Source organism: Dreissena polymorpha, chromosome 3 (genome assembly GCF_020536995.1).
Source record: "Dreissena polymorpha isolate Duluth1 chromosome 3, UMN_Dpol_1.0, whole genome shotgun sequence".
In the NCBI taxonomy this organism is placed as follows: domain Eukaryota; kingdom Metazoa; phylum Mollusca; class Bivalvia; order Myida; family Dreissenidae; genus Dreissena; species Dreissena polymorpha.
The window spans coordinates 103530482-103542790 of NC_068357.1; the positions used below are offsets into that span (position 1 = coordinate 103530482).

A 12309-nucleotide genomic window follows, 5' to 3' on the forward strand; every position below is an offset into this window, starting at 1 on the left:
CTTCAAGGTCAAAGGTCAAATATATGGGTCGAATTGCTCATTTAATGTACACTTTTGCAGTATTTCAATATTCAAGATAGCAACTTCATATTTGGCATGCATGTGTATCTCATGGAGCTACACATGAATGGTGAAAGGTCAAGGTCATCTTTGAAGGTCAGAGGTGAAATATGTGGCCGAAATCCCTCATTTTATGAGTACTTTTGCAATATTGAAGATAGCAACTTGATATTTGGCATGCATGTGTATCTCATGGAGCTGCACATTTTGAGTGGTGAAAGGTCAAGGTCATTCTTCAAGGTCAGAGGTCAAATATATGTGGCCCAAATCGCTTATTTTATGAATACTTTTGCAATTTTGAAGATAGCAACTTGATATTTGGCATGCATGTGTATCTCATGGAGCTGCACATTTTGAGTGGTGAAAGGTCAAGGTCATCCTTCAAGGTCAAATATATGGGTCAAAATTGCTCATGTAATGTCACTTCTGCAATATTGAAGCTAGCAATTTTATATTTGAAATGCATGTGTATCTCATGGAGCTGCACATTTTGAGTGGTGAAGGGTCAAGGTCAATGTCATCCTTCAAGGTCAAACGTCATATAGGGGGACATGGTGTTTCACAAACACATCTTGTTAAAAGATATTTCTTGTTTAATCTGGGTAACTTGTGTCAACAAACGAGGTCACAATGTCAAATCTTACCACCTATTGCCCTTTGTTGTTTTATATGCTGTAACTTTTCAGGGCTCAGATACGATACAAGATTTCAACATAAAACTTTATGGGTGTGTAGATATCAATGAGGAAAATTGCAATTCATAAAAGCAATTAGCATTAATTGTTTAAGTGTAATAACACTCAATTAGTTTTAGGATTATACTGTATATCAAGCGATTAGCACCCATCCATAAAATAATTGTTAGGGATATCAATTCAACGAATTTACTTGCTTGATTAACCTTTTGCCTGCCTATAGTATTTAACACCATTTTGTTTAAATCACATGTGTGATTGTCTTTATGCTTGCTGAAGACACTTCATAATAAAACAAACACTTCCTGATAAAGACTCTGGTCAAAACTTTCATAACAAAAAGGGAATTTACACTTACATTTTCGCTTACAATTCAGATTCAATTAGGTATCTGCGATTTTTTTTTAACCCATACACACAGATTTGGAAAGGAACAGGTATTCACCAATTTTAAATTGTTTTTACACAAATATGTATCTTAACTGCAGCTCGGGTTGTCCCGAAGTCAGACTACTGTTAATGTCGAGCCCTGCTGTTTCAGTTCAATAACTGTTGTTTGGATGGAGGTTTTGTGCTAACATTTGTCGTGTGTAGGAAGGTTACAACAGGACCTTTAATATACTTGTTGCATGGAAACAACAACAATTTTACCTTAGAAATAGTTGTAGCTCAAATGTGCATACATTTCTTTTATTATACAGAGACTGGCACTAGAAATGCAGGCTCAACAATTGGACAGCACTAAGTACACTCCAGCACCTGTGCATATTCCAAAATCGACAGACAGTATGGGTATAAGTGAGCAGTCTATTCCATACCCGCAGTTCCTAGTCACAGTGAAACAGCAAATTACATATGCTAAGGACATGTTCGAGATCTTGGCAGAATTTACAAAAAATTTTAGTGAGAGATGTTGAGTGTCTACAGTGAGAGATGTTTGTGTTAAAAATAACTATGTATGTTAGAGTCTTCTTTGTTTGCCTGAGCATGTAGTTCTCACTGTTTAACTCTGATGGTCATAGGTGCCTTATGCCCTTATTGTTTTGTGTGCATTGTCAAAGTTAATGGTCTTGTTACCATTATTAAGGCCACATTGATGATCAAATCTTGATGAAACATTGTCAGAATTATTTATTTTACAAAATCAATTCCCAGTTTGAATATCAGTCCAAAAACTGGTTCAACAAGTCTAATTTTATAACAAAAGGGCCGAGATGGCCCTAGTTCGCTCACCTGAGAGGAGTGGTTCATTCAATCTTTACCAAATGTCAATTTTACCTAGATATTGTCCAGAAAAACATCCTGGTCAAGTTTCATCATTATTTCATCTGCAAGTCATGATCAATATACCTATGAAGTTTCATGAACTTAGGCATAAGCGTTCTTGAGTTATCATCCAGAAACCATTTTACTATTTCAGGTCACCGTGACCTTGAACTTTGACCTAGTGACCTGAAAATCAACAGGGGTCATCTGCGAGTCATGATCATTGTACCTATGAAGTTTCATGATCCTAGGCATAAGCGTTCTTGAGTTATCATCCAGAAACCATTTTACTATTTCAGGTCACCGTGACCTTGACCTTTGACCTAGTGACCTGAAAATCAATAGGGGTCATCTTCGAGTCATGATCAATGTACCTATGAAGTTTCATGATCCTAGGCATAAGCGTTCTTGAGTTATCATCTGGAAACCATTTTACTATTTCAGGTCACCATGACCTTAACCTTTGACATAGTGACCTGAAAATCAATAGGGGTCATCTGCGAATCATGATCAATGTACCTATGAAGTTTCATGATCCTAGGCATAAGCGTTCTTGAGTTATCATCCGAAAACCATTTTACTATTTCGGGTCATCGTGACCTTGACCTTTGACCTAGTGACCTGAAAATCAATAGGGGTTATCTGCGAGTCATGATCAATGTATCTATGAAGTTTCATGATCCTAGGCATAAGCGTTCTTGAGTTATCATCCGGAAACCATTTTACTGCTTTGGGTCACCGTGACCTTGACCTAGTGAACTGAAAATCAATAGGGGTCATCTGCGAGTCATGATCAATGTATCTATGAAGTTTCCGAGTTATCATCCGGAAACCACTGGTGGACGGACGGACTGACATGAGCAAAACAATATACCCCCTCTTCTTCGAAGGGGGGGGGGGGGGGGGTAATGAGAAAACTGCCCTTCTCCCAGCAGCCATGTTATTCAACTGACCGGAACCATTTTTGAACTCAACTCTCGTATGAAGGAAACAAATGTTCTGAGCAAATTTCATGAAAATTGGGCCAAAAATGTGGCTTCTACTGTGTTCACATGTTTTCACTACATACATATAGAGGAAAATGCCCCGCCCATTGGCAGCCATGTTTTTTCACTGATCCCGACCATTTTCAAACTCGTCCGAGATATCAATAAAACCAACTTTCATGATGATTGGGCAAAAATTGTGACTTCTAGAGTGTTTTCAAGGTTTCTCTATAGCCAAATAGGGAAAACTGCCACTATATACATATAGAGAAAAATGCCCCACCCACTGGCGGCCATGTTTTTTCACCGATCTCGACCATTTTCGAATTTGTCCGAGACATCAATTAAACAAATGTTTTGACCAACTTTCATGATGATTGGGCAAAAATTGTGACTTCTAGAGTGTTTACAAGGTTTCTCTATAGCCAAATAAGGAAAATTGCCCCGCCCACTGGCAGCCATGTTTTTCAACGGATCGGAACCCCTTTTGAACTCAACCAAGATATCATTAAGACAAACATTTTGACAAAGTTACATGAAGATTGGGCATGAAATGTGACTTGTACAGTGTTTACAAGGTTTTTCTTTTTTTTGACCTAGTGACCTAGTTTTTGACCCGGCACAACCCAGTTTCGAACTCGGCCGAGATTTCATTGGGACAAAGCTTCTGACCAAGTTTCATGAAGATGGGACAAGAAATGTGGCCTCTAGAGTGTTTACGAGCAAATGTTTAAGGACGGACGGACATACGACGGACAAAGACCGGTCACAAAAGCTCACCTGAGCAATCAGGTGAGCTCAAAACCTTGCAACCTTTATAGGCAACATTTATGACTCAATCTTGGTGTAATCTGGTCAGAATGTTTATCATTACAGTACCCTTTTAAACACTCTAGATGTCACATTTTCAATCTCAATGAAACTTGATCAGAACATCTGTTTTAATAATATATTAGAAGAGTTCGAAAATGGTTTGTTTCCTTTAAAAAACATGGGAAGTTTTACTTGTATTGCTTTTTTGAAACTTTGTTAATTCTCTATTGGCCACATTTATTCCAATCTTCATGAAACTTGGTCAGAACATTTGTCTAAATGAGAGCTTTGCTGAGTTTGAAACTGGGTCCCATAAGGTCAGAAACTAGGTCAACAGGTAAAATCTTAGTAGAACCTTGGTAACACGCCAAAGGTACACATATGACTCCATCTTAATGAAATATGACTCGATCTTAATGAAATGTCAGGATGTTAATCTTGACTCAATCTAGGCGTAGTCAGAATCTAGGTCATGTGTGTTAAAAAAAACTAGGTCACCAGGTTAAATGTAAGAAAAACTCTGTTACTACTCAAGAGGACCCATTATAATGACTCAATCTTGATAAAACTTAGAATTTTTATTTTGACATTTCTGTGCGGAGTTTGAAGCTGGGTCACATGTATCCAGAACTAAGATCATTAGATCAAATCTTTTAAAAACGTTTGCCATCTAGAGGCCAAATTTTTGACTCAATGTTGATGAAACTTAGTATGTTTATCTTGATAAGATGTTAGAAATACTAGTTACCACTTGAATAAAAAATGATACTCGATCACAATGAAATTTGGTGAGAATGTTAATCTTGACAATATCTAGAATGAGTTCAAAGCTGGGTTCACGATAGTGGCAACTTTTATGTCTCAATATTTGTGAGAATGTCTATCTTTACAATTTCGAAACCAAGTTCCTTGTTATCACTATATAGGCCAGATTTATGGCTCTATCTTAAAATATCTTGGCCGAGTTCCAATTTGGGTCATATGTTTTCAAAACCTTGGTCACCCGATCAAATCTTAGGAAAAATTGTGACCATTCTAGACGCCACATTTATGTCTCAATCTCTATGAAAATTTGTAAGAATGTCTACCTGACAATATCTAGGCCATGTTCCTTGATATTTTTAGGACCCAGTCCGCGCATTCACAGGAATGACTAATTAACATTCTCCAGCAAGAAATGCAACTAAACGCAATATAAATGTCTTAATATAAATTCATATATGTGTATTCACTATTTTAACTCTATGTTTCAAGTGTTTTATTTACAACGTTTATTATTGAAATGGCTTAATAAAAGTTGTATGGAAGATGTTACACATACATTTTTTTGTATATAAACTTCTTTCGATGGCACACTGCGCCTTGTGCTGGGCGCGTGGCACAGTTTACCCGACACACAACAAATTTTGCGCCGGGCGCAAAAATCACTGTGCCTGAACATGTGCTTGGAAGGGATGCCAAAACATACAAGTTTTAGGGAGGATTAACTTATACAATACAATTGTAACTAAAAACAATGACATTATACTATATATAAACTAATATAGTTGTCGCTTTTACATTGAATTATATAGGGAAAATATTTAGTATATTATGACCTACAGTAAAAATCAAGATGGCTGCCAATTCATCCATAACAGCACGTGTTCAGCTTTAGATTGAAAAATCTGTGGATTACGCCAGTTTTAAGTGTTAACATTTACCAAAAAAAAAAGAAAAGTAGCACTTTTAATTGATAGACCTAGATATTATTTTTATTGACAGACGAAGAAATGTATGCTCTAAACAAGATGTGTTTGTGAAACACAATGTCTCCCTATATGATGTTTGACCTTGTAGGATGACCTTGACCTTGTGAAGGATGACCTTGACCTTTCACCACTCAAAATGTGCAGCTCCATGAGATACACATGCATGCCAAATATCAAGTTGCTATCTTCAATATTGCAAAAGTATTCATAAAATAAGCAATTTGGGCCACATATTTTTGACCTCTGACCTTGAAGGATGACCTTGACCTTGACTTTTCACCACTCAAAATGTACAGCTCCATGAGATGCACATGCATGCCAAATATCAAGTTGCTATCTTCAATATTGCAAAATTATTCATAAAATGAGCGATTTTGGCCACATATATTTGACCTCTGACCTTAAAGGATGATCTTGACCTTTCACCACTCAAAATGTGCAGCTTCATGAGATACACATGCATGCCAAATATGAAGTTGCTATCTTCAATATAGCAAAAGTTATTGCAAAATTTTAAAGTTGGCGCAAACAGACAGACCAACAGACAGGGCAAAAACAATATGTCCCCCACTACTATAGTGGGGGACATAAAAACATGTGTCTGCCTTGCCAACAGGAAGTAAATACAAGCAATTTTAAACAATTGCAAAAACACACCAAACTGATTGTAGACTGTATATGTAATTCTATTGACTGGTCATTAAGTATCTAATTGGTCAGCAATAATTATTATGTGGCCAGTGTAGACTGGACAACAATTTAGGAGGAGAAAAGTGAATAATGCCACTAGAAATTAAGGTAAGAAACTAAACAATTCACAAAAATAGCTTACATCATTAAAATAGACTGATTGACACTGGGGTCCAACAATATCACTTGTATGGCTCAATCTTGATTAACCTTAGATAGAATGTTTATCATTTGAACAAATGTTGTGACCAAAGTACATAAAAATTAAAAATATTCATAACGAGATTGCCAAGCAATATGTTCCCCTACCAGTGAAACTCCACGATTTTCAGTATTTTTATGCCCCCGGATCGAATGATCGGGGGTATATTGTTTTTGGCCTGTCTGTCTCTCATACTGTCACTCTGTTATTCTGTCCCAAGACTTGTGCAATATTGAAGATAGCAACTTGATATTTGGAATGCATGTGTATCTCATGGAGCTGCACATTTCGAGTGGTGAAAGGTCATCCTATAAGGTCAAATATATGGCTTCAAAGCGGCGCAATAGGGGGCATTGTGTTTCTGACAAACACATCTCTTTTTTTGTTATTGTTGCCATAGCAACCAGAACTGTTTACGTAGGAACAAAATGAAATGATGCGCATAATCTCCATATTGCCATCTATCCATATTTAAAGTTTAATGAAAAAATATGAAGAACTTTCAAAGTTATCGCAAGATCCAGAAAAGAGTGACAGACAGACTGACTGACTGACTGACAGATATTTTGAAGTTTGTCATTAAATGCTTTATATTGATAATTGTAAACATTGGATCTTAAAAGCTCCAGTAAAAAATCAAGAATAAAATTGAAAAAAAAAGTAGCCGGTACCAGGGCTCGATGTGACCCCCGGAGTCCTGGAGTTTGTCTGAAGTAAAAACGCATTAGCCCTCTTGACTATTACGCCGTGTATACGCAGTATAAGTATTTTATACCTTATATAAGCAATCTTCGTAGTTTCGTAAATTTAAACGACAACAACAGAACTCTCCAAATTATTTAATCGTTTCGCGTTGCAACGCTTTATAATTTTTATGTTTTCAAATCGTCAAAATATACATATAATGGCTATATTGGACTATGGTAAATGTTCAGTAATACTGTTTCCTCACAAATATCATAACTAAAATTTGCGAATCTGAAACAACTTTTTTCAATTTTGTCAATTTACCAAACCGTGAAAAGATCCCTTTAACAAGGTTTTATTTCAGCCATATAAGGAAAAATGCCCCTCACTCTGGCAGCCGTGTTTTTCAATCAACCAGAACCATTTTAGAACTCGTCCAAGATATCATTGGGACAAATCTTCAGACCAAGTTTCATGATGAATGGAAAATAAATATGGCCTCCAGAGTATTATCAAGGTTTTACTATGTATTTCAAACAACCATTTTCAAACTTGTGCAAGACATATCTTCTGTCCAAATTTCATGAGGATCAGACAATGTTCTTCAATCAACTGGAACCATTAGCGAACTTGTTCAAGACTTACACAAATCTTCTGACCAAATTTCATGAAGATTGGACAATAAATGTGGCCTCTAGAGTGTTTAAACGAAGCAAAATGCATGATTGACAAAAGGGGATCACAAAAGCTCTCTATGAGCACATTGTGCTCAGGTGAGCTCCAAATGGACAGTTTCATTTTAATATATCTCTATAGATATAGAGAAACGGATTTTTCTCTAAGAACAAAAAGAGGAGTGATATTTCCAATAGTGCAGGTCATTGAAGTGACATCACACAATAACCCTGACTACATGTTTGAAGTTTCAAGAGAATATGTATATTACAAACTGATTTGGAGATGTTGCCAAGAAACCTTAATCCGAGCATAAGGTAGATTACAACAAATGGATGAGTAGTATTGCTATTACTTTTTATGGAATAGTCAAAAAAAAAATGTTTGTATGTATTTATGATAATATAATCTTCTTAAATAAACTGCATAACTAGTATGTGCATATTGTGCAACATAGCTTTATCAACCATCCTAAACATTTGTGCCTAGTAATTTTAAAATCCTTCAGGGCTTGCTAAAGTTAAAGAGGGGAGGGTTCTATTTTGCCATTAAAGTACTATTTGGATCTCAAAATTAAATCTTGACCTTGAATGTAGCCACATGCTTGTGACAAGCTACATACATTAGGTATTGACAAATGTAAACATGTGTGCCAAATTATTTCAAAATCCATAATGGGGAAATAACAGTCCTAACAATTCTGGACAGTATGACAGACAGACAGACACGGGACAAAAGGACTCTGCTTGCTCTGGTAGTGGTTGCACAGTTAGCATCCCAAGGTAAAGCTCAAACCACATTAGTAAAACACTGCAACAAAGTTGAGAGATTGGTCTTGTTTCCCATTCATCAGACAGGAAATTTCTTGAAAATTGAATATAGTATTTGTGACAGTGAAAACGTGTTTAGACAGCTATGTAGAAAAACAAGAACATGTATTAATTAAACGCATGTAAATTTGGCTTATTTAGTTCACAGGTTAATATTATGAGAACTTTCTACACATAGTGCTTTTGCACTTCAAAATAGTGATTAAAAAAACAACAACATAACATTATTCATGGTCAATGTCTAGCAACAAGTCATCCCCTTCCAATTTCATGTTGGGTTTAATCAGGATATTTTTAATGGTTCCAGCAACAGGTGCATTGACCACCATCTCCATCTTCATGGCACTGAGTACCAGAATCGGCTGCCCCTTGACAACCTTGTCACCTTCCTTCACCTTCACCTCAATCACGGTTCCTGGCATTGGGGCGCCAACCGACCCATGAACACCTTTCAGGGCCTTTGGGTGGAAATGCATTTCCTAGGGGGAAAAACAACAATTATATTTTACAGTGAAACCATTTAAATCAGAAACCTCTAAAACTCAAAATATTGCAAATATAAGATGCTTTTGTGTATAATAATGCTTTCCAACATTTCAATGACAAAAACTTTTGCTTGCGTTGCATTAAGTAGCAGTTTGCAATAATAAAGAAACATGACAGCCACAGGCCCAAAAGCCTGAGACCTCAAGGAACTCAACTGTTCTGAGAGGTACCAGGCTTATATATACTTGCACAAGAAATAAAGCAAAGGGCAATAACTCCATCAACATCAATGAGAGATTTATGGGTCCTGTAATACACACAGCTTCTTTAAGTTTTCTTATATTAAATACAATTTCATTTGATAAGAGTCATGAGCTGCATACAAAAATTGGGTTCTCTGCACAAGTAAAATAGAAGATAAGCCCATTCAGTTTTTGCATTCTGGACTTGCCGGCTATGAACTGTTCAAATTAAAGAAGTTTTATACGAATACCTCCAGATGTGCACAAAAAATGAAAGTTCAATTGAATCCATTCAATATTTTTTGAGTTATGCTTTGAACAAGAAAATTATCAATGGCAAATGCAATGACTATATGCCTCCCTTCATGGGCATACACACTCTGCAATATAAGGATCATGGTGGATAAAAGTGTTTTACACATACATGTATTACACTTTTTGGAGAGTACATATTTTACGTTTCAATAAAAGAGAAATTTGGAAAACTTTGGAACTAAGTCATATGTGGATTAAAGTAACTGAAAGAACCAACAGAGTGTAACTTTGCACAACATTTCCTACAAGGTGTAAGCAAATTTTGGTCTTAACAATAAGACATGGTTTTGAGCAGCATCACACAGCTTTCACTGGACAGAATCATTGTGAAATATTTTATAATTAAAATAATTATTTACAAAAGGGTTTGAAGACCACCATGTTTTAGAAAAACATGTTCCACTTTGCAAACCTGCTGTCAACAGGACCTTAACCTAGATTAATACAATTAAATTAAACAATCAAATTCGTTGAATTGATATCCCTCGCCAATATGCTTCTGGACACAAAAGTGTAATAATTGACACTCAGCTAAAAAAGCATTTTTTAAGAAACAAAGGGCCATAACTCTGTTATTAATAGATGGTGTACAATGCCATTTGGCATGCATCATCCTCTTATCCACATATATACTCATACCAAGTTTCAATGAAATCCACCAAAGCACTTCCAAGATATGGCTCCGGACACAAAAGTGCCGGACAGAAAGACGGATGGAAGGACGGACAGACGGACAACGCCAAAACAATATCCCTCCGTCTATGGCGGGGGATAATAAGAGCCATGTAAACATGGCCATCCCTGCTGAAATGTGTTTGCTTGTATGAGAACATTTGTTTTAGAGAGTAGAAAAATATTTGTAAAACATGGTACCTGTGTCATCTATTTATATTTTCCTTAAGTAGATTTGGAGTTATGCTCCAAACACAAAGCTACTATGAAATGAACACAAATTGAATTTGAAATTAAATAAAGGGAGATAATTCAACAAGAGGCCTGAACGGCCCAAAGTGGCTCACCTGAGATTCAAAGGAACTGACCTGTTGTGTGCAGCCCAAGATGTCATAACAACAAAATGTTCTAACCAACTTTCATGACTAGTGAACAACCTGGCAGCCATGTTTTTGAACAGACCAAAACCATTTTTATACACATCCAAGATATCATTTAAACAAATATTCTGACAAAGTTTCATGAAAATTCATGAAGCCATATAAGGAAATATGCCCCGCTCCCTGGTGAACATGTTTTTCAAGCAACTGGAACCATTTTCGAACTTGTCCAAGATATGATTGGGACAAATCTGACAAAGTTTCATGATGATCGAACAATAAATATGGCTTCTAGAGTGTTAACAAGGTTTTACTATAGCTATATTAGGAAAAATGCCACGCCCCCTTGGCGGCCATGTTTTTCCACCTACCGGAACCATTTTCGAACTCATCCAACATATCATTGGTTCAAATCTTGTGACCAAGTTTCATGATGATCAGACAATAAATGTGGCCTCTAGAGTGTTAATAAGGTTTTACTAAAGCAATATTATAGCCATATTAGGAAAAATGCCCCGCCCCCTAGTGGCCATGTTTTTAAAGCAACCAATACCATTTTCGAACTCATCGAAGATATCATTGGGACAAATCTTCTGAGCAAGTTTCATGAAGATTGGAAAATATATGTGGCCTCTAGAGTGTTAACAAGGTTTTACTAAAGCCATATAAGGAAAAATGCCCCACCCCCAGGCAGCCATATTTTTCAACCAACCGGCATCATTTTTGAACTTGTCCAAGATATTATTGGGATGAATCTTCTTACCAAGTTTCATGAAGATCGGACAATAAATGTGGCCTCTAGAGTTTTAACAAGATTTCACTATGGCCATATATAGCCATATAAGGAAAAATGCCCCGCCCCTTGACAGCCATGTTTTTCAACAAAACGTAACTATTTTCAAACTCATCTAATATATTATTAAGACCAATCTTCTGACCAAATTTCATGAAGATTGGACAATAAATGTGGCCTCTAGAGTGTTAACAAGGTTTTACTAAAGCCATATTTAGCCATATAAGGAAAAATGTCCCGCCCCCTGGTGGCCATGTTTTTAAAGCAACAGAAACCATTTTCAAACTCATTCAAGATATCATTGGGACAAATCTTCTGACCAAGTTTCATGAAGATCGACAATAAATGTGGCCTCTAGAGTGTTAACAAGGTTTTACTAAAGCCATATAAGGAAAAATGCCCCGCCCCCCTGGCGGCCATGTTTTTCAACCAACCAGCATCATTTTTTAACTCATCCAAGATATCATTGGCATAAATCTTCTGACTAAGTTTCATGAAGATCGGACAATAAATGTGGCCTCTAGAGTGTTAACAAGATTTTACTTTAGCCATATAAAGCTATATAAGGAAAAATGCCCCGCCTCTTGGCAGCTGTGTTTTTCAAGCAAACGTTACCATTTTCAAACTCATCCAAGATATCATTGAGAACAATCTTCTGACCAAATTTCATGACAATTGGACAATAAATGTGGCCTCTAGAGTGTTAACAAGGTTTTACTAAAGCCATCTATAGCCCTATAAGGAAAAATGCCCTGCCCCCTGGTGG

General features: G+C 36.5%; 2 protein-coding genes across 3 annotated transcripts in view; one reads left to right on the forward strand and one right to left on the reverse strand.

The window, feature by feature from the left end:
* LOC127872919 (mediator of RNA polymerase II transcription subunit 29-like) overlaps positions 1-5134 on the forward strand; it is a 57250-nt gene extending 52116 nt beyond the window's left edge. The window contains exon 4 of the mRNA XM_052416458.1: positions 1457-5134. Within this exon, the coding sequence (XP_052272418.1) occupies positions 1457-1672 (216 nt within the window). The 3' untranslated portion in view covers positions 1673-5134. The remainder of the gene's footprint in view (positions 1-1456) is intronic.
* A 2155-nt stretch (positions 5135-7289) lies between these two features.
* LOC127872890 (pyruvate carboxylase, mitochondrial-like) overlaps positions 7290-12309 on the reverse strand; it is a 154746-nt gene continuing 149726 nt past the window's right edge. For both annotated transcript variants that reach the window (XM_052416378.1, XM_052416377.1), the window contains exon 21: positions 7290-9134. In XM_052416378.1, coding sequence (XP_052272338.1) covers positions 8880-9134 — 255 coding nt within the window. In that variant the 3' untranslated portion in view covers positions 7290-8879. The remainder of the gene's footprint in view (positions 9135-12309) is intronic.